We start from the raw sequence: 23433 nt of genomic DNA on the forward strand, positions 1-23433 counted from the left end.
CAAAAAAAAAAAAATCCTCAATGCCACATTTAGTGAAATTACTGACTTAACTAGTTAAAATACAATTAATACGGGAGAGGAATAGAGACAAGAAAACTAAATGTCAAATTTCTTACCAAGTTTGTGTAATTTTTGTAATCAATTTTGCCCTTTCTCTTAGCTTTTTTTTTTCCTTTTCTTACCGTCAATCCTATCCTTCTTATTTTTTTTCTTTTGCAAGCCACGTTGAATCTCTTTGTTTAAATATAAGTAAACCCTTGCACTCTATTCTATGCGCAGACACACACACATAAAGAGGAGAGAGGAAGAGGAGAAAGAGAGCATTTGTTCGCTTTAAAACTCAAAAATTTAGAGAAAAAGAACATTTTTTCACATCAAATTCCAAAAATCCAGAGACTATTTGTTCACTTCAAATCCAGAATATCCTTCTCAAGGTATGCTATATATATTTTTTCTTATGCATTTTGCTTTTAACCAAGTTATCTATTGATGTTAGACCATTGAAATTGTTAGGTTGAATTAAAATCAAGACTCGATTTTAATTAAAAGTAGGATAACATTATTCATTAAATTAATTCACAGATAAAATTACGAGTGACAAATCGGGTCAATGGGTTGGATTTGGGTAAGATTTTGGGTCTATTTCTAGTTGGGCTTAAAATATATCAAAAATAGTGTAAAATTTATTATTATTACGAAATATGATATTTGGGTCAAATCGGATTAAATTCGGGTTGTTTGGGTTCAATTCTGGCCAGGTTTGGGTTTCTCTCAGATTTTTTAGTTCGGGTTTGGATCGGGCTATTAGGTCGGGTAAGCGGGTCAAGTTAGGGGTTGCTAGCCCAAGAATGAAGTCTTTGAATATCCGAGAGTTATTAGCAATCTTTTATGAATTATAAATTTTGAAATTGGAATACGAGGATGTGCTGTCTTTCTAGTCTTTTTTGAAATTCCCCAACCAAAAGTCATTAAGGAGATACTGCAACAATCAGCCCACTAATTAATTTTTTAAATTATTTTCCAATTGGATTTATTAATGGAAAATTTTCCAAAAATAACAAGACCTTTCAAAGCTCTTCCAAAAATAAAACGACGTTTTCCTTTGACACATATCTTCCAAAAAATAAAAATCGGCAACTTGTTTTATAGGTTACATTTGACACGTGTCTTATTGTAATTTGTTACGATTTTTTTTAATTTTAGAACTTATATATATATATATATATATATATATATATATATATATATATATATATATATATATTTATTTATATATATATATAACTAAAACAACAAACACTACCCTTTTCCCGTGGCCATCTCTCTACCTCCACCTCCACCACGAACTCTCCGAGAACCATCCAAACCCAACCAGCTACACCCAACACCACCCTCAAAACTGCCCTCCTTCCCACCCCCATACTCGAAACAAACCCATATATTCCCACCCATCACCTTTGAAATCGCCGTGAAACCACCACCCTCCATCCTAACCGCCGTGAAACCACAGCTCCACCTTGGAATCCAATTGAAACTCTAATCTATAGGAAAAGAGAGAGCTCATGTGAAGGAGAGGGGAGTGCTAGTATTTGGGATGTGGTAGGGTAGGGGGACGCAATCAGGGATGAGGTAGGAAGTGGGGGTGGAATCGAGGACGGGGATGGGCACGGGGGCCGAGAACGGGGATGAGAATGGATTGACGCTAATAAAGGAGACGGAGAGAAGCCTGACGCTGGCGGGAAGGGGTGGGACGATGGCAGTGGAGTATGATGGCATATCATTGTTGGAAAATTTTCATTTATTAATTGACCTTGTATGTCATCCCTCTTACTTTAGTTTATGCTATATATAACACCCATAGTCTAGACCCCCAAAGTCATATATTTTCACTTTATTTAACACATTGCCCCAACTAAACATCTCATTTCGGTTTTGTCTATTTTTTTTAACTCACCTTAAATAAAATAAATTGTGTTATCTTATTTTTTTTAGTTAACTATCTTATTTTATTTATTTATTTGTAATATTCATCAAATTTTGTCATCTTAATATTTATTCACTTTTCTACAATTGTGTGAAAAGGGAGATACTACTTTTATTTGAGGACGAGGGGTGGGGGAGAAAGAATTTTGTTGACACCTCATCATCTCGTATTAGAAAACATATTGACTTTAATTAGTTGTCCCCTTTTTCGACTTGCTTTATATCAAAAAGGATAGAAACTTTGTCTCTAAACATCTTGATATATTAGTGTCATTGGTACTGAGCAAATTGATATGGATTGATGCATTCAAACCATAACTTCAAATGTTCTTAGCCAAACACGATTAAGGGGTTTTTAAGCAGATTGAAAGAGTTAGGATTCTCTGTCATTTCTCATAGACTAAGAATGGATCAGAAGTAAATATTTTAAATTATGTTCACTAATGATTTAAAATTAGGTGTCACGAATTTAATTTGATACAAATGTTTTAAATTTGGTTTCACTCACATAAAATAAGCTTGTGTATTCTACGTATTAGAGTTACATTCACCATAACTTAATAAAGATACAAATTTGGAATTTCGATTATTATTTTAGTAATCACGCAAAAATGAGATTACAATATAACATATACAAAATAATGTTAATTAAGGAAACAATCAACCTTGAATATATATATATAGAAAATGTACGCTTAAAAATTTCTTATATGATCACCGAAAATTATGGAAACAAACATTTGTGGTCGTTATGGTGGGGTCTAAAATGGTGTAAGCGAGTGGATAGTTTCCAGGAATTAAAACAAACCAACTTTCTAACAAATTTTTAAAACAAATGAATAAAAACTAGGAAACAAACATTTATGATGTTCAGAATGGGGCGTCCAATATTCGAATAAAAATCGAAATCCAAAGTTTTCAAACTGAATTAGTAATTCAAACAAGTTTAATTTAATTGGTTTTTTTTAAAAAAAATAATAAATAAATAAAAAAAAAAACTGGAATTTTTAGATCGGATTAGATTGATGAATGGTACGATTTTGGATCAAATTAAATTGAATAAATAGAAATTTTCTACAAGTCTAATATCATTTTTTAAATTACTTGAATAACAACATATAAAACAAATAAGGTACCACAACTCATTTACTCAATACTCCCATGACATATTTTGAGATTATGGGCCAATTTATTATTATTATTTTTTAATTTTTTTTAATAGCAATTTTCTGTATTATTTTATCTATATGTGTTTTAATTTAAAGAGGTCATTTGGCCCAAAAATGGTAATTTATGTTAATTTAGATTTCAGATTGAGTTGGATCCAAAATACTAAATTCTAATTCGGACTGCATTTTGAAAAAGTTAGATCAGATTGGACTCAACATCAAATTGGACTCAAATAATACTATTCAAAATCGAATTTTTATTTAATTAAATGTAGAATAGACACCCTTACCGTGTCAAAAAAAAAAAAAAAAAGAATAGACACCCTTACAGGTGATCTATACATATCAAGTTTGGTTAAAGATTGGAATTTGGGTTATGTGGAGTTAGGTCTAATTATTTATTTAATTTTTTTTTAAGGAAGGTCTAGTTAACTTATTACATTCTCATGTAAATAGGCAAAATGAAATTTTCAAATAAAAGTATTAATTTAATATGTAAAATCATTAGTAATAAATATTAAATTAAAATTATACTCTGTGCTTAATTAAAGCAATGCAAATCAAAATTACAAATGAAATAAGAAACAAAAATACTTAAAAGAAACAAAGATTGAGAATTGCCACCGGTGAAGTTCAATGGAAACCCCTTCAAAATTAACAATGGAGAATAGAATATAGGAGAGAGAAAAGAGGGAAAGGATACTACGTTTTTCTTTTGCATTGTTAGAATCTGAAGTATATGATTAATTAGTTACATCCAATTGTGCACCCTTCATTTAATTGGGCTAATCTGAATTCGGGGATCAGTTCTGAATAGTTAAGTTCTAATCCCATCCCAATTGTTGTTGCGGAGGATTGAACACGTGATCCTCCTTATGAAATGTAATCTCAATCACTACCGCACCAACTACCAATTGGTAATATTAATAATTATATTGACTCTATAAAGACCTTGTTTATTAAAGATGTTGTCTAATAAAACCAATTCTCTTGACCCCTATTCTTTTATTTAGTTATTAGATTACCCTGTTCAATACCTAGGTTGAGACATTGAGTAGTTGTATTACCCCAATCATAATCCCCTAAATTGTACGTTTATATGAGAAAATCTAATTTTATCATTAGAATAAACAAAATTCGTTTATCAAGGTACCTAAATACAAATTTGTATTTTTTTTCTTTTTTTAGTTGACACGTTTTGACTTTTAACACAACTCACAAACTTTACTTTGACTAGCAATTGATAAAACAAAGTCCTATGGGATCTTGTTTGAATCGTATAAATTCATAAACTGCAATAACTAGTCAAAGCAAAGTTCGTGAATTGTGTCAAAAGTCTAAGCATTTCAACTACAAAAATCTAAATAGTACTCGTACCAAAAGTCAAAACGCATCAATCTAAACATTATTAATATCAAATGTATGTGTACTAACATGATAAAAGAAACATGTCAACTTAAAAACGGTTGAAATATTATTTTGGGTAAAAATAGGTAAAACCTAGAGGTGATTAAAAAAATCAGGCCAGGCCGGGCTGGACCTTAACATGATACCTCGTACCCAAATCCGTAAAAAAGTAGTGGGCTTGTCGGGCTAAAACGGGTTTTTTCAAGTTTATTTCTGTCTGAATTTGAGCTTTTAACTAATAATATAATTTCTGATCGGATCAGGTCGCACTAGCGGATCCGATGTTGATCACCTCTAGTAAAACAGCATGTTTGTAATTTTTATTTATCCAATTTTTACCAAAAAAAAAATAATAATAATTTTGCCACTTTATAATAAACAAAATTATCATGGAATATTAATCTAATCTCCATAACAAAGTGCATAAAGTATTATGGGGTTATTTAAGTAATTTGATCCACCGTTGCTTGTTTTACTCCTTTCACGTGGAATTATGAGGCTTATGCAAGTACCAACAACCCAACTCCACACCTTCACACCTTTCTCTCTCTCTCTCTCTTCCCCCCTCTCTTTCTCTCTCTAAAATTCCAACTCTAATTTCTCACGATATTTCCATTTTTATACTTTTAAATAATCTTTTTTTATCTTTCAAAACCAAAATTATTTTTCTTGTGCTATATTTACTTGTAATTGGTTTCTTTTCTTGTTTTTTTTATTAGTGCCCCAAATTTCATTCCAAATTTATCCAGAGGACCAATTTTAATAAGGTTAGCAAGATTTGTTATTGATCTGATTTATTATTACTGCCCATTAAACATAACATATTAAACAAAACATTTGTGATTCGCCCGTAATCAAATTAAAATCACGGGTAAAAACACGTGAGGTTCCGATCCGGTAGGACACTTGTGACTTATCGCGTTTCGCTTACCATATAACATTGGTTTTGTTGCTTTCTGGAGAAAAAGAAAAAAAAAAAGAAAGAGGAAGAGCATGAATAAGAACATACCCAAATAAATTAGGCTAACACGTTTTATCCCTCATATAATTAATAACAAGTACTAGTACACAAATTTTTATTTTCCTTTTTTTGGACCAGAACTTTGAAAGTGGGTGGCAAAATCCCCAATTTTTTTTTATTGGGTTTTCTAGGGTATGTAACAACAACAAACACTTTTAATACTAATAGGGATTTTTGCCTAATTCTTCAACATATTGAAGGCCACATCACAGCACCAATAGTTTTTTTGTTTCCAGAATTACCCTTATCCTAACCGTGTCTGAATTGGGTTTTTCTCTCTCCTGTTTTTACCTTTTTCAAAAATAAATAAAATTAAAAAAAATAAATCAGCCCAATTTGATCCAAATTCATTATTTCCTTGTTTGATGCTTTCTGCAATTTAATGGGTTTTTTTTCTAATTTGGGATTTTCTGGGTAGAATATTATTGATAGAGGTGTTAGGGTTAGATCTGACAATTTCTTGTCAATCCTGTTTTCTGATAAATAATAATAATATTTTTTTTGTTATATTTGTTTATCTTTTTATCTGGGAATTTACTGGGACTGAAGTTTTTGTTTCTGGGTTTACCAAAGTGTGTTTGTAATTATCAGAATCAGGGTTGTGGTCAATGCAGTGTTTCAGCAGCTTGGCTTGGTCAACCTGATATTCAGATACTTTTAGATCAAGATTATGTAAGTCCCCATTAAATTAATTAATCATCTGATATGTATATGTTCATCAGAAATTCTGCCCTTGTTCTGTAAGTACATGCAGTCATTGATAATGTGAATATTCCATAATTAGGGATGTTTAGAATCATAATTTTGACATGGTGGTTTTCTGCAAGAAAGGATTATTTTCTGATGGGTAATTCCTGTCAAGAAAAACAAAAAATTCAGTTTGCCTTTACTGGATTCCGATGTTATGGATATTCAGATGTGTTCTGAATTTCTGATTTCAGGATATGATGTACATACAGTATTATATATAATTTGGATTCCATATAATTTGCAGTTTGGTAATCCAGATTCAGAAATATAGATCTGCTGCAAAACTGAACTGATGATCAATTGTTATCCATCAACAATGTTCTAGGATTTGTCGAATCGTTATGAGTCTGCAGGTCCAAAATTTGTTAATGAAAACCTCGAGTATCATGATCTATGCCGAGCTAGGTCATGTATTAAGTTATCAAAGTAGGATTTTCGGCTGTATTTATCTTCGTTGGATTATTTTTGCTTTTCTAGTACTGGAACAAATTTCTCATGTGTTGGCCTCATATCCTGTAGTGATCTCTGACATTTGATATAATCTTTGCTTTTATAGCTTTAATGGTCTCGTCTTGCCTTAGTCTTTACCTCTACTTAGTTCAGAAATCTGTACATATGTATCCCCTTTTTGCAGAGTTTGCTAATGTACATTGCATGCTGTATTGCTGTTTGATACTTTATTTCTTGGGTTTCTTGTTGCAACCTGTCTTTAGAAGATATTCATTGGAACCATTTATTGACTCCAAGCATTTTCATGTGATGAATATTTGCAGCTTTTATGGGGACTGAACTTCTTAGAGCTTGTTTGAAGGAAGAGGATCTTGATTTTTTGGCAGTTCCACCTGGTTTTGAGTCTTTCACGTCTTTCAAGTCGAAGACGTTGGAAAATGCTGACAGTGAACCCTGCTGCTCAGTTTCTTCAAATCTTTCGCGACAAGAACCTGTAGATGTAAAATCCGAAGCTGGATATGGTGGTGGGGGAAAGATTACAAGGTCCCTGAGGCGTAGACCGTCCATGAATTATGGTCGATACAATCAGTGTTCTGATGAAGAGTCTGATTGTGAAAAGCTTGATCAGGTGATTCCCTTAATGTCTTGTGTAGCGTATTGTCAGCACTTGATTCTGAGTTTCTGAATGTCGCTGTGGTTTATTTTTCTGACATCTATTTGTCACTTGTCTGTGCAGAACTTCCCTACAAAGCCTGGCCTCCCAAAAGGAGTCATCCGTGGTTGCACCGACTGTCAAAATTGTCAAAAGGTTTGTTTTGGCTATGGCCCTTTGTCTTCGTTACCACATTTCTACTCAACACCGCGGTTTTAAAGTGTATAGTTGATTACTGTGAAAAATGTACGAGTGTTTCTGATGTTTTTCAGCATGTGTTTGCAGAAAGGTTCTAACCGTTGCCCTTTGTTGGTTCAAACATATAAGTAATTCTTTTATGACTTCAATTCTGTTACAGGTTATTGCAAGATGGCACCCTGAAGGTTCATGTAGGGCTGACCTAGAAGATGTGCCTGTGTTCTACCCAAATGAAGAGGTCTCTATGTTGTGATAACTTTATTTTTCCTCACCATGTCATATATATCCAGATATCCTGGCACATATTTTTATCCCAGTTGTTTGAAGGTTGGATGCTTTGATCTTCTGCAGGAATTTAAAGATACAATAAGGTATATCGAAAAGATACGCCCAATAGCTGAAATTTATGGAATTTGTCGCATTGTTCCTCCTCCATTGTGGAAACCTCCCTTTCTTCTTAAGAAAAAGGATATATGGGAAAAGGCCAAGTTTGTGACTCGTGTACAGAGAGTTGACAAACTGCAGAATCGTGATGCATCTAGAAAACAATCCAAGGTTCATAATAATGCCAGGAAGAAAAGGAGAAGATGTTCAAGAATGGATGTAGAGTTTGGGCCTGGGAATGGAAAAACCTTGGAGCTTGGGGAAACTGAATTTGGCTTCGAGCCTGGCCCAGAATTCACTCTTGATGAATTCCAGAAATATGCTGATGATTTTAAGTTCCAGTATTTCAGAAATGAAAACTGTACAGAATCAGGTACGGATAGGGACAGATCTACTGATAATTGGGAGCCATCAGTTGCTAATATAGAGGGTGAATATTGGCGACTGGTTGAGAAGCCTACCGATGAAATTGAGGTGGGATGATATTTTTGGCAAACTTTCTCATCAATAATATTTTATTGTTTGGGGTGGGTTGGGGCTTGTTAAATTCTTGTTGATTTACTAACTGTAAGTTGGTACTGGGATATCTTTTCAGGTTCTTTATGGGGCTGATCTGGAGACCGGAGTTTTTGGTAGTGGCTTCCCGAAATTCTATGATCAAGGCTGTTCAGCTGATGAGGATTATGTGAAATCTGGATGGAACTTGAACAATTTACCTAGACTTGCAGGTTCCGTTTTATCTTATGAAAATGCAGATATATCAGGTGTTCAAGTGCCGTGGTTGTATGTCGGAATGTGCTTTTCCTCATTTTGTTGGGTGAGTGCATAGTGATGGCTTTAATTCTTTCACAATCCTAAGATATGCTTCTATTTAGTGCAGAAATTTGTTTTCACTGAATGCATGTTGTCAGGAATTGTTAAACATGAGAAACTTGTTACAGAAGATTAAATAGAGGGGAGGGGAGAGGAGGGGAGGGAGGGAGAAATACTCTTGTTGGGGTATATAGCTGTTCAGTTGGCTTATTTGACATATTGATGCTATGCTGGAGTGGGAAAAGAAATTTTCCCGTGGATTGAAATTAAAAGAATCTATGGGGTTACAGTAATTTATTTAATTCAAAGATAGCATGTCATGTCTTTGTGTTTTTTTTTATTGACTTTTTTTTCCATGTGTAACATAATATAGTAGGCTTGTACTGCATGGTTTTTCCTAATTGCCTTTTTAGACATTTGTAACTGATTTGTTTTTATCCTTTTATATGAGTAGCATGTCGAAGATCATCATCTATATTCTCTGAATTACATGCATTATGGGGCTCCAAAAATATGGTATGGTGTTCCTGGGAGGGAAGCCGTTAAGCTGGAGGAAGCAATGAAGAAACGGTTGCCTGATCTGTTTGATGAGCAGCCTGACCTCCTCCATAAGTTGGTGAGCTTCTATCTAATCTGAATTTCTTTTTTTTTTGTTGGCTGTTGTTGACTTGTTGGAGGTGCAGAGGTTATGTTCTTTTTTTGGGTGGGAGGGGGGGGGGGGTGGTGAAGGTGTGAAGGGGGAATAAGAGAATTGAATGATGAAATAGATAAGAGGAAATAGAATGAGATTATGTTTCTTAGGACTAATAGCATGTACAGATTAGAGGGCATCCTCTCTTCTTGAAAAAAGAGAAGAAAGCTGGTGAAAGATTTGTAATACACTCTAATATCTGGCATTTGAGGGATCAATTTTCTGGAATATGTTTGAGGGGTTATTCCAAAGTGAAGCCAAGTAACTCTGTCCCAAAGTAATTTATTGGAAACACTGCGAGAGATTCTCAACTCTGCTTTATTCATGTGAATCGGAAAAGCATTGCAGCTCCATTATAAATTAACCTTCTTCATTCTCCTAACCAATTCTATTCGATTGACATAAATTTTCATGGAAAGACCAGAATTTCCCTTGTGACATTGCATGTTATATCCAAAATTGGCAAAATACATCAAGCATAATGAATACAGTCATCGGTTCTAATTAGTTTGTGTACTGCTATGAGAGGAAATTAATGTTGCATAACATTCATATATATCTCTTCAAGCAAAATAGTATATGTACATATTTTTTTATTTTTTTTGATATATTTTTATTATTGCTATTATTTATCTGCGCCCTTGATATGTTTTGAGTGTATTTTAAGAATGTCATAATGTTTGTCCAATCTGTGCAGGTTACCCAACTTTCTCCATCCATCTTAAAATCAGCAGGGGTGCCTGTCTATCGGTGTGTGCAGAATGCTGGAGAATTTGTCTTGACTTTTCCTCGGGCATATCATGCTGGGTTTAATTCCGGGTTCAACTGTGCTGAGGCAGTGAATGTAGCTCCTATTGATTGGCTTCCTCATGGACAAAATGCTGTGGAGCTCTATCGTGAGCAGCGACGAAAAACAACTATCTCTCATGATAAATTGTTGCTTGGAGCAGCCAGGGAAGCAGTAAAAGCTAACTGGGAGCTCAATTTGCTCCGAAAGAACACAATAGATAATTTGAGATGGAAGGATGTCTGTGGCAGGGATGGTATCTTGGCAAAAGCTCTCAGGGTATGTTATATTTGTATCACTTCCTCTTGAAAGCAATGAATGGTAGAGCCAGCAGGGCTCCTCCCACCCCCCCCCCCCCCCCCCACCCCCCACCCCCCACCCCACCCCAACACACACACACAGCATTACTGCTGAGGCCTCTTTCCCCTACAATGCTGCAATGAAGTCTGTTTAGGATGGCAGAAGACAGATACAGGCCAAAATTTAAACAGTTCAGTAGCATATCTAGCTGCGATTCTATAGTTTATTTAGTTTTTATAAATTGAGTCTATTATATGCAAAGATGGCCCCTTTAGTTATGGTTGGGTGATGATACATGATTTAAAAAAAAAGGTTATATCAGCACCTCTTAACTGGTGTTACAAGTTTATGACTAAGGAAATTAAAATGTGGGCCACTATTCCACTAGGCCTTTTGATTTTTTTTTTCAAAGTCCGAGATGGCCTATATGTCAAAACTTGAATAAGTGGTTACATAGTCCGGATCCGATGAAAATTAGGTAAAGTTCATCATCATGAGTTGAGTGGTATTTTATAAAAGTCTTAACGGATTTTTTATTTCAGCTATTTCTGTGACTACTGTTAGGTTTTTATATTGTTATTTCCCTCTATGAAAGCCTCGCTTGAATTTGCATCTAGTGTGAGGGATAGCATTGAATAGTTAATAGTGTTGTATATTTACTTGTTAATATATTCTTCTTGCATTCTGCCTGCCTTCATCTTTGTTGCTGTTGAATGAAGAGAAGTATGTTGAACGATGATCCACTTTGTTTATAATTGTCAGTCTGTAAGATCTCAAATAAGTTTTATACGTTTTCCAAATTCAACTGTGTAGCTTATATCCTGTGGTTGCTTTTTAAAAAATGAAATTGAACATAAAACTTTTTTTGCTGTGGTTTTTGGCTAAAATCTAAATGACAACTGGAAATGATTGGGTTAACCATCTCTTCCTGCAGGCACGTGTTGATACAGAGAATGTAAGGAGGGAATTTCTGTGCAAATTTGCCAAGGCTCTGAAGATGGAGAATAGTTTTGATGCCACTACTGAGAGGGAGTGCAGTATATGTTTCTTTGATTTGCACCTGTCTGCTGCTGGATGTCGTTGTTCCCCAGATAGATTTGCATGTTTAAATCATGCAAAACAATTGTGCTCATGTGGTCGGGATGGAAAATTTTTCCTCTTCCGTTATGATGTTTCAGAATTGAATCTCCTGGCTGATGCTCTGGAAGGCAAACTTAGTGCCATTTACAGATGGGCCAGACTTGATCTTGGACTTGCCTTGAGTTCTTGCATCTCCAAAGATAATGGACAAATTGTGGGGCTTAATGGTGCAAATTCAGAGCATCCAGGTGAAAGTACTATATGCAAGGCAAACTCACAACCTATAACGTTTAAAAATAAAGAAGACATTGCAAGAATTCCAGCTGATTTGGCTCTGAGTGATGTAAAGATGTCTTTGGTGGAAAAGGGGAAGTTCCCTGATGCTGTACTGGCCTTAGAAGCAACAAAGGTCCCTCCCATCAAATTGTCCCGCCAAATTAAGCGAAAGAGTGACAAACAACAGATCAGCAAAGATGAAGTGGAACATCCAAATAAAAGGTGCGCTGTACTGGAACTTCAGACGAAGCCATCTTCACATGGGCAAGAGGATCTGATATGCCTTAGTGATGATGAGGATGAGCAATCCAATAAAGCATATTCTGATGCAAATAAGGAAACAATTAGTCAGGATAGTCCAAATGTTCCTGAGATAGAGGGATCAGATCATAAGCTGAATCTTTGTGATCTAGCTAATGCAGCCTTGGCTGCTGAAGCCAATTTAAATTTGATCTCCGATGGGCATAAAGATGATTGTATGTCTTGTTCAACATCCCCTAATGATGATGCTAATGTAAAATGTGAAACAGTTGCTCTATCCGATGAACATAATCTTTCCTGTCATCAAGGTTCTATAGGTTCCAGTATTGAGAAAAGGGATCCAGATGCCTCCACTCCTGACAGCTTACTTCAAAATACAGCATGCGCTCCCAATGTGGGCTATGGCATTAAGTTTAGGGATGAATGTGTTGTGCAGAGAGTTCTTGACGACGCAAGGATTCTTCCAGGGAGCCCATCTTGTAGTCAGAGTAGCGTTGACAAATATCCTCGCCAGAAAGGTCCACGCATTGCAAAAGTTGTGCGGAGAATTAACTGCAATGTTGAGTTGCTGGAAGTCGGGATTGTGATTCCTGGAAATCTATGGAGTACCAGCAGAGCCATTTTTCCGAAAGGTTTGTTTCATGTGCTATCTACATATTATCCTACTTATTTCTGGTATCTTTTACCTAATAATGGAAATAATTTTCTTCTGCAGGGTTTAAAAGCCGTGTCAGATATATAAATGTCTCAGATCCCACAAATATGTGCAACTACAACTCTGAAATTCTAGATGGAGGAGCGAAAGGACCGCTATTTATGGTAATATGCAATTTTCAGTTATTCAAATCAAGTTTTGCTTGTTAAAAAGTGCTACGAAGTATATGTTTCTAAAAAACAAAAAAAGTATTTGTTTCTAATGTTTCAAAAAAAAAAAAAATGTTTCCAACTCATGCTAAGAAATTGAAGGTTTTGTTCTGTTTTATATTTTAAATTGTGGCCACCTTTCAGCTTTGGTATGACCAGCTTGATACTTGTTTAGTTGTTTATGCTTCAAAAGTTCTGACAATTGTTTTGTATCTAACTCTATTGTTGCTGTATTAATATTTTCAGGTTTCCTTAGAGCATATGCTGAGTGAATTATTTGTCCACACTTCACCTTATAAATGCTGGGAAATGGTTCGTGAAAGAGTCAATCAGGAGATCACTAAGCAGCATAAACTGGGAAAAGTGAAGCTTCTTCCCCCTCTGCAGCCACCTGGCAGCTTGGATGGACTTGAAATGTTTGGTTTTACCTCTCCGGCTATTGTTCAGGTATAATCTTCTTCAATTGTCTTACTACAAGCTAAATTGAGAAGTTAAATAATGATTTTTAATCTTTGACCATAATTATCGGAATACAACTGAATTTTTCATTCTGCGTTTTGGTTGATTGGCACTGTCTTAAGTTTGTAGAGATATTAGCAATAAACATTTTCTTTTTTCACTTTTGTCTCAATAAGTTATGCAATTGTGCTGTCACTTTGTTTGGTCTTATGCCTTTGTGGTGAGCATGGGGTTGAGGACATATTATCACATTTATCAGACATTCATATTGCAATTTGTGGTTGCTGGTCTAATTACGGAGTATTTGTGAGTCATGAGCTTTTGACTACTGTATACTCGTGTCAAAAAAAAAAAAAAAAGAAAAAGAAAAAGAAAAAAGTAGTAGTACTCATGTCAAATGCAATTGTTGTTCAACAGGTTATTGAAGCATCAGACAAAAACCGTGTGTGTGCAGAGTATTGGAACTCTCGGCCACTTGCACAGATTTCACAGTGTTTTCTATCTAGAGGAAACAACCTAAATCCTAGTAATAACTTGGAAGGAGCAATGGTAGGAGGGTCTGAAACAATACTCAGGGGACTATTTAAGAAGGCAAACCCTGAAGAATTACATTCACTAATGGCAATTTTGGGCAATAACCAGAGTCACGTGACTCGTGTTCTAAACGAGGAGATTGAGAACCGATCAAGGTAGTATAGCATCCAGTCTCAAGGGGATATTACATAATGGCAGATGAACCTTGAGACTGGAGGTCGTCTGTTAGATTGATTTGTAAATTCTTCGTAGCGTTTTTACATCATTTTACTTAGTTTTTTTAAAAGAAAATAGCAGTGACAGAAGAAGCTGGAAACTTATCCTTTGGATACCCCATTTTTCTTTCCAGTCTTCTTAAAGGGTGGGTTTGGTGGATAATTTTTTTTGGTTAACTCATTAGGATCCCATTTTTAGTGCATAAAATAATTTAAATGGAGATTTAATTGCAAATTACATTAATTGGAATTTCTTGCTGCATCCTATGCAGCGTTTTGAACTAATTATAAGGTGCCAACATGAGTATGAGCAAACCCTTTTATCTTGTATTCTATATGCTACTAATTTTAATTAGACTTTTGACAAGTTAATTAGTCATAGAGTATATGATTTGTTGTGAAATTAAATTGAATGATCAAGTATTTCATCAACCGAATATGATTTCAATTCATTATGTGTTGATTTGATTGATACGTTTTGCCTCTATATCCACTTGCCTGTATACAAGCTTTGATAATTTCAAAGGACTGATAGATAAATTCATGTAAATAACAGGAATAAATAGGACTTGCTTTGGTTTGATTTATAACAAATCATCCAATGATATGTCATGCACGTTTCAAAAATGTAATATTCATAATTGTTTTAGTTATGTGATTCGTTAATTGATAAATAAACGTAAATAAAAATAGAAAAATACTATTTAATAATTTCAACTATTGGCGATTTATTTCTAATAGTCACAACTATTGGCAATTATTATCTAATAATCCCAATTATGCTGTGTATGCATCCTATTGAAAGTGTTTTTTTTTTTGTTTGGGGGGGGGGGGGGGGGGGTGGGTGTGGTTGTGATTTCAATAACCTTGTGGCAACACGTGATTTGCCAAAATAAAAAAAAAAATTTTAAAACTCAAAAAAAAAAAAAAACCAAAATTCTCAGCCACCTTACTTCACCGCCAAACCCTAGCCCTAAACACGTTGAAAAACGTTTGCCCACCCCCTTTAGTAAGGATGACATTCCAGTCCGGATCCGATCCTACTCCGCCCTGATCCAAGTTAAAAAAAAATTCGCTCTGAATCCAAGAAAAAAGTTATTCGAGTTCGACTCCGTTAAAATAATCCGACTCCGAGTCGGATCCTACAAAAAATCTGAGAAAAAAATCCGACTTCGACAAATGTTCAAATTTGACGGATTATCCGACTTTAATAGATAATGTATTTTTGTATGGGTCATGGTGGTATTGGATGTGGGTTGTAAAGGCCCAAATAGCCCAATTTCTCAAAGTATATTGAATAACAAAAAAAACTCGGAATCGGGTCGGATCGGAGTCAGAGGTCGGATATTGAAGTCAGAGTCTCAGAATCGGATGTCGGAGTCAAATTTAGCCTCCAACTTCCTGTCGGGTCAGAGTCGGATTTAGCATAATCCGCTCCGAGTCTGACGCGTTGCCATCCCTACCCTTTAGCCACCGAAATCGGCCGACCGTCCTTCTACCACCCAATTTGACCTACCCTCGACCCTCAAACCTATCCACCACCGACACACATCCAAGAAACACTACATCATCAGCAATCAACTCGATCATCGACAGGCCCCTCAATCTTCTCTCTCATTGTCAGTAATCGTGATTTGCTCTGTTCTTGCGGGTTGTTGTTGATGCTTGTGCGCCGTCATAGAGCTTACAACGAGATTGGGTCAAAATTGTGGATGCTCTGCAAATTGTGGTTGTGATTGGTGGTAATTGGTGATGGCCAAAATTATTGGGCTGCAATTTTGGTGCAGCTGTGACAGTGGAGTTTGGTGGTAATGGACGAGCAACAGCTGTTTGGTAATCGGGCGTGACGTAAACTGCTGTTGGGCGGTGATTGTGATGTTTTCGGCGTTGAAGATGCGGAGTGGCTATGAGGTGGAGGCATGTAGTGGTTGGAGTTGTTGTGGAGCGCTTGTGGTGTTGTTAGGATTGGGGAAGGTGGTTCAAGGAAAGGGGAGGGCTGGGTGTCCGGGCTTTGGGTCAGGATGGTACCGCTGGCAGCGGGTAGGTCCTCTAGCCACCAACAAGGGTAACAGGTGGTGGTGGGGCAAGGGGTGAGAGATTTTCCTTTTTTTTTTTAATTTCAGTTTTCTTTTATGTTTTAATTTTATTTTTTAAATTTTGGACCAATTACGTGTTAACACGCGTCATGGTAACCTACTATAATAGGTTGTTGACTTGGTATAACCGATTGGGATTATTGGAACCTTGGAGGCAAACACATAGCATAGTTGGGATTATTAGATAATAAATATTAGTTGGGATTATTAAAAGTAAATCGCTAATAGTTGATACTATTAGATAATAAACATTAGTTGGGATTATTAAAAGTAAATCGCTAACAGTTGAGATTATTAATGTAATACCCTGAAAATTCCATTCTTTGAAAATACACAATCTATTCTAAATAAAACTCTTTTTAGGAAATATCTAAAATATTACCGCCACAGTAATAACGGCTAAGGCTATTTTTCAAAGTTACACGGCGGAAGACTAAAATAAAAACCAATTTTAAAAATAAACTTGAGTTCACAACCTCAAAACAAAAATAAAATTTAAATAGTTCACAAGTTGGAACCAATCCAAACATGACCCTTTTTAAAATCCAACTCAAAAATCAATAAACATAATAATGTTAGACCATAAACAATAATCCAATACACCAATAACTCAAAATACACAACTATGAAAGCATAGCAAGTAATTCTCTACACCAATTCCCTTCATACTCTTCATGCTACAAGTACCTGTAACTTCTTCTTTATTTCAACCCTCTACTCATCATATAAACAGGTCATAGTAGGGGAAACCAAAGGAAAGCCAAACAAAAACACAAAAATTAAGAATTAGCAAAAGCTGAGTACATATTAGGGGTGTTAAAAAATATCCGGTCCGAAATATCCGATCCGAAATTTTGGATATCTGATCCGGTTTTTAAGGTTTCAGATATTTCGAATCGGATATCCGAAAAAAATTTCGGATTTTCGGATCGGATACGGATCGTATTTTGTCCGAAAATTTTAACTACCCGATCCGAAAACCAGACTATCCGATCCGAAAATTCGGATATCCGAAAATTTCAGATCGGATTCGGATCGCAATTTCTCCGATCCGAAAATTTCGGATATCCGAATTTTCGGATCGAATCGGATCGGATATCCGAAATTGAACAGCCCTAGTACATATGCACCACACTAACATGAATATCCTATCATCAATAAAAAATAATTAAAACATGCTCCCCATACAATCATAAATCAACTTACCTTTGACTCAGAACTACCAATGTTAATTATTAAAGAATATCTTTGGATTACGCATCAAACGAGTTTCCTTCCTTAACAATCTCAAATAAGCTGCTCCCCAACAGATGATCGTGGAAGCAGCTCTCCACCAGAACTCAAGCGATACCACTCCCAGGAGGAAATTTAGAGATGAAGCTCTCAACAAGTTGTTCGAGAACAGCAACCCCAAAGACAAGCTCCTCGACAACAACGAAGATCCAGCTCTAGAATCAACAAAGATTCAAGAAGTCAGCTGCGTCAACGGCGCACTAGAGACTCAAGATAGTTTAGGATTTTCTAATTTTGTTTGTAACTCTTGTAAGTCGACTAGGTCGTCGACAACTTAAGTGGGGGAGGATGTCAGAATCCGACTCCTTTTGATGTACTAGATTCCCTTTAGATGCTTTTTTAGAGTTTACTTTCTGTTTTCTAAGCCCGAGGTCCCATTATTGTATTGCTGTCAGTTCAGTGTTCACTAGGACGTTTAATTTTTAATAAAATATAGTATAAAATGGTTTAACGGTTTGCGGTTTGATGGTCTAAACCGCATCAAAGTGCGGTTTGGTCTAAATTTTTTTGGAAACTGCAGCAAACCGCACAAAATCGCACCACACTGCATTTTTCAAACCGCAAACTGCACAACATTGCAAAACACGGTTTGTTCATTTTTGGAAAACGCACCGCATTTTTCAAACCACAAACCGCACAAAACTGTAAAATTGGACATGACCAATGTACTATTTGGGTTCAAATTCCCTGAACTTTAAGTAGTGTTGGAAATAAAATGCAAGTCAAACTTTCTTTCCCTCATGTTTCACTCACCTTCCCTTCCAACATATAATTCTTGGTCCTACATTGGCTACATATCTAGAATTTACATTAGCTATCGCCTATGTTACTTGGACTCTTTATCTTACAACTATCCATGTCAGATTCTTGACACTCAGATATAGGTAAATCACTTATTCAACACTTCATTTTGGACCAGAACATGTATTTTCGTTTGACATAGGTATCGAGTCTGAGTAACATAGGGTGTCATTAATTATTGCCAGAGCGCAAATGGTAAATTCTAGTGAACCCCTGGATTGAATATGGTATTATCTAGCTGAAACTAACCAGTGCAAGACATGGAGTAAGCTTTGTAAACGTATTAATAACTAGAAATCATAACAAGGTGTCACAACCAGCAATAAGGCACTTTACAGATGCGAAAAACTCATGTAAACGAATCCTACTACACAAGAAGCTTTGGCGTCAAGGAACAAAGCCGTACATGAATACAACGAAGAATGCAATACTGTGATACATAGTCTGAACTACCTAATGACATACAATAAGTGGTCCACAAGATAATAAAGATGATTAAGACCAATTACCAGCCAACTATATCTATCACATGATTGAATTTGACAAAAGAAGAAAGAGAGCAGCTCTAGTGGACCCTATAGAAAGAATACCGATGAATAGCCATGCTAATCAAACACAACATAATGTGATTAATTCTTTAACAAAAAGTCATAAACCTGCAGAGACTAAACCGTGCAGGGTAACTATCCCGATCAAAATGTCTTGATCATTAATAACAGGCAAGAATTGCACAGGAGAGGGTGGAGACTCCATCTTTTGCATTGCCTCTACTGCCATAGCATCTGGTCCAATGATCCTAGGGTGCCTGTGCATTATCAGAGAGAGGAAACCCGATGAGCAGGCTGAATATATATTATGCTGGAAAAGGAAAAAAATGCAGGATGCATTTTGCTTGCAGAAAACAAAAACTAAAAAGTATTCCTTGTGGCCCATTTATGTAGCCAGTTATATAACAGTAATGAGAATTAATCTTAGTGTTTGGCAATCAAAGTCACATTCTAATGTCCATATCAATAAAAAAGCTCATCCCCTAACTTATGTTTTCCTCCATAAATGTCATTACCAACATGCCACCCAAAATAGTAATGGATGGTGATACAAAATTGTGATGAAAAAAGAGTTAATTTAGGATGAACAATCATTACCATGGGAATGGAAATTGAATTTTGCTAAAAACTTATATACATTTCCATTACCATCATTTATTACCCTTAACCAAATGGACTGTTGAAATATTGCACAAGAATGCAAATATTCATGTAAGAAAGAGAACGTCATTATCCTTGAAAGAGCTGAAATACGGCATCTAAAAGAAATCTAGTTCAAAAGGTAGTAAACTGGATTGTAATAGACCAATCTAATAACTGGCCACTTGTATATGTTTTGAACTAGAGCAAGCAGTCAATACTTTTTTTTTTGCAGTCAAGGGCCTGACAGGACTCTTCGGTTTGGAAAAGATAAGTACAAGCAAAATGTATAATTAGTTGGCACAGGTGGAAAGCCTACAGAGACACGTTGAGTTGATGGCATGATGTAATGCTGTAAAATTCCATAGATCTCCACTATTCAGGTCATAATAAGCTCTGTCACTTCTAATCTCAATAGCCAAACCCATATCAAACTTGTATGTGAAAGCTTTGAGGAAAAGACAGTATGTTTGGCTTACAGAAAATAATTCTTATATACTTCTGAATAATAGTAGAGAAATTGTAGCAAATTGGCTGGGCATCAAGGACTAGGTTGTTCTAAAACTCTGCCTAAGAGACTTTTTAAAAAAGACTATTCATCCTGATAGAACATGCTAACTTTCTAAGTGTGACTTGCTAAGGCATAAATGGAACTGTCAATATGAATTCAACAAGGGCAGCAGTAAAGAGAACATGCTGACATAACAATTCCATGTTGCTACCTGCTAGAGGCTTTCATGAGACTCTTGCTTCCTCAACCCAACAAAAAAATACTTGGTCTAGTTTTAAAAAAAACAAGTTTGCAAAGTTTTAAAGTTGCAAAGTTAAGTATATAGAGAGAATAGTTACCTATTACACATCTCTCCAACTGTAAGCTTAAAGATTCCTTCTCCACTGGCTTTAAGTGTACGCCTCAAGTCTCCATCGGTAAAGGTACCAATTAGATGGTAATCATCATCAATAACGAGAAGGCATCCACATCCTCCACTGGTAAGTCCAACTAGCTGATCCATAATAAGATCTCCTTCCTTGCAAACAGGAAGATCCTCTTGCTTCTTCATGACATCCTTTACCTGCAAAAGCCACACAAATCAACTCAGAAGGTAGTCCGACCTCCAAGCCCCTCCCACAATTTTCATTTGTCTTTTCGTAATAAAAATTAGAGCTGCATTATAATATTAGTTGAGTTTTTGATTAATTGCATCATCTGATTGAAATTAAAAATTCCTGAGGAAATATTTCACTACGAGATAAATGCTTGCACAATACACTAAAAAACACCACTTTCTGTTGAACCTGACAATATCAAAACTCGTTCAAAAGCAAATTAATGAGGCTTCAAAAGTTGTATGACATAAGATAGTGTAGTTTTCTCATGTCACTATGTCAGTTAGGTATAAAAAGGCCAACATAAACATTAGTTTTACGATCAATTGTCATGAACATGTAATACATATACTCCCTCCTACACTCCTACTGCCATAATACAAAATCTTCAACCATGCACGCTGAAAGTTTAGTCTGAAAAATTAGAAGCAAGAGAAAAGCTGAATGTTATTACATTTTTAATCTAAATTCAACACCCTTACCCACCGTATTTAAAACGCACATTGTATTAGTCAAAGAATCACCACAGATCACAACATAATTCCAAGACCAAAACGCAGCCTCTACTTTTATTGCAGCATTTGAATAAATCATAGTTCTTCTTCATACTCCCGAAAGGTAATATTTTAAGAACATAAAAAAGCAGCATCAAACAGCCAAAACCTAATCATAATTTTATATACTAACCCAAATGAGGATTTAAAGGTTAATCCGACATTCAATATGCCACCTACAAGCTCACAACTTTTTTAAACCTTACATCCATGATTTTTATACAACAAACTCATGTTTTCAAACATCTTAACTCGCCTTAATTTCATCTGAACTCAATAAACATATACCAATACCTTAGAATATAAATCAACAATGACTGTCAAGTGTCAACCAGCCAAACAGTTAGAAGCAAATTAATCACACACTTTTAAAACCACACTGTTGGATCCACTCAGAATTTACAGTGACATTGATAGTGTAATTTGAACTAGCGATAACTACAGCCCCATAGATATCCATACACATCATTTATAAATTAACCTTTCACAACGAATTCGAAAATAACAAATACAACCCAACAACAAACGGAATACACTCTCAACATAAGATCAAAACTCACTCTATAACTAATCTACATAAACTCCATCATCACAAAAATCATATCATTGACAATACAAATTTATCTAATCAATTCAACAACATAAAACATCCACTATAACAAATAGAATTGAGGTACAATCAAAACAAAATAACATTATACTAGTATATCATATGATCATATAATAATGCAATATAAATCAAGATAAAAACCCAAATCAATACCTTAAAAATGAGACTCTTCCCAATTTTTCCAGCAGGATGATTAGCAGCATAAGCCTCCTTACTCAAATTCCTAGCACTCATCAAGGCGATCGCCACGGTATCCCCGAAAACCATCTGAATAGCCGTGGAAGTAACCGGAGCGAGATCGAAAGGGCACAATTCTCTTTCTAGAGGCAAATGCACATTAAGATCACAAAAACCCATCAAATTATTACTCAAATTTGAAGTAATTCCAATCAAATAAGCCCCTTTTGCCTTAGCACAAGGGGCTAATCTAATCAATTCCTCACTATTCCCTGATTTGCTGAACATTACAACGACGTCGTTTCTTGTTAGAATTCCAATGTCCCCATGAAGGGCATCAACTGGGGAGAGAAACCCAGATCGAATTCCAAGAGAAACCAATGTTTGAGAGATTTTCTGGGCAACAAACCCAGATTTTCCAACCCCAGTAAAGATGATTGTGCCCTTTGAATTGAGCAAAATTTGGGTGAATTTTAGGGTTTGTGAGAGATCTAAGTGTTGGAAGAAGTAATTTAGGTAACTTTGTTGGGATTTGAACAAATTTAAGAGGGTTGATTCGTTTAATTTTGATTGTTCTTCAATTTTAATGGGATCAAAATGTACAGGAAGAGAACCCATTTTTGATGATTTTTTTTTTTCTTTTTTTTTTCCTGGGAAAAATTGGAAGAGAATTTAAAGAATGTTGATTAATTTGGATTTTCCCGCTTTTAAGAAATGATTATTATTTATATATTTGGAGTTTTGGAGTGATTTATGTTGAAAAAGACTTGAATTTTGCCAGCTAAATTTGGGTGTGATGTCGGTGAAGTTGATTGAAATTCATAATTTCATGGTACTTTTCATAAAATAATTAGTCCTTAGATTTGATTGCAAAATTGGGTGGGGTCAAGAAATTTAGTTAATCACTAAATTTATGGGATTGTTTGAGAGGTTAGTAAGGGGTTGAAAGTTGAGTGTAGATAAGGGAGTTTGGAATTTAAGGGATGCCAATCAATGCTCATTTGGGGTATAACAATAATGTTAATTGCCTTGTCGAGAATTTTTTCCTGTTTATTAACGTGATGAGTTTCATTTGTATATCACAGATACTTTATAACGTATTTTATATTCAACAATAGTTTTTACTAAGGCGACCAATAAATAAAGTTTACACAAAAAATTGGTTTATCCTTTCTAGTATCATTGGTCATTGGGAGGTTCTATATGTTGTAAAACCTATTTATACTTATAAATTGGTTGTGAGAACTTGTACTTGTCATTTATAACATGTCCATAGGGATAAACTAAACAAAGCTTACCTTCAATCATTGTGAA

General features: G+C 35.3%; 2 protein-coding genes across 2 annotated transcripts; one reads left to right on the top strand and one right to left on the bottom strand.

The window, feature by feature from the left end:
* The first annotated feature begins 4952 nt into the window (after positions 1-4952).
* LOC145628955 (putative lysine-specific demethylase JMJ16) lies at positions 4953-14579 on the top strand. Its single transcript, XM_081681402.1, has 12 exons — positions 4953-6252; positions 7104-7408; positions 7517-7588; positions 7791-7868; positions 7982-8488; positions 8610-8831; positions 9282-9443; positions 10216-10584; positions 11540-12854; positions 12938-13041; positions 13333-13533; positions 13963-14579. Exons 2-12 carry the CDS (start codon positions 7109-7111, stop codon positions 14236-14238), a joined length of 3606 nt encoding a protein of 1201 aa, XP_081537528.1. The 5' UTR covers positions 4953-6252; positions 7104-7108; the 3' UTR covers positions 14239-14579.
* A 4259-nt stretch (positions 14580-18838) lies between these two features.
* Positions 18839-22961, bottom strand: LOC145626743 (putative arabinose 5-phosphate isomerase). Its single transcript, XM_081679215.1, has 3 exons — positions 22096-22961; positions 20521-20744; positions 18839-19289 (listed from the first exon to the last, which is right to left on the bottom strand). Exons 1-3 carry the CDS (start codon positions 22735-22737, stop codon positions 19133-19135), a joined length of 1023 nt encoding a protein of 340 aa, XP_081535341.1. The 5' UTR covers positions 22738-22961; the 3' UTR covers positions 18839-19132.
* Between the last annotated feature and the right edge of the window lie 472 nt (positions 22962-23433).

This window comes from Chenopodium album, chromosome 4 (assembly GCF_948465745.1).
Source record: "Chenopodium album chromosome 4, dcCheAlbu1.1, whole genome shotgun sequence".
NCBI lineage: Eukaryota > Viridiplantae > Streptophyta > Magnoliopsida > Caryophyllales > Amaranthaceae > Chenopodium > Chenopodium album.

Excerpts from the sequence above, each read along its gene's own strand:
- LOC145628955 (XM_081681402.1), top strand. The coding sequence starts at position 7,109 with ATGGGGACTGAACTTCTTAGAGCTTGTTTGAAGGAAGAGGATCTTGAT. Across the intron at positions 7,869-7,981 it reads TGTTCTACCCAAATGAAGAG|GAATTTAAAGATACAATAAG; the intron begins GTCTCTATGTTG and ends GATCTTCTGCAG. Across the intron at positions 12,855-12,937 it reads CAGAGCCATTTTTCCGAAAG|GGTTTAAAAGCCGTGTCAGA; the intron begins GTTTGTTTCATG and ends TTTCTTCTGCAG.
- LOC145626743 (XM_081679215.1), bottom strand. The coding sequence starts at position 22,737 with ATGGGTTCTCTTCCTGTACATTTTGATCCCATTAAAATTGAAGAACAA. Across the intron at positions 20,745-22,095 it reads GGAAGAGTCTCATTTTTAAG|GTAAAGGATGTCATGAAGAA; the intron begins GTATTGATTTGG and ends TGGCTTTTGCAG. Across the intron at positions 19,290-20,520 it reads GTTGGAGAGATGTGTAATAG|GCACCCTAGGATCATTGGAC; the intron begins GTAACTATTCTC and ends GATAATGCACAG.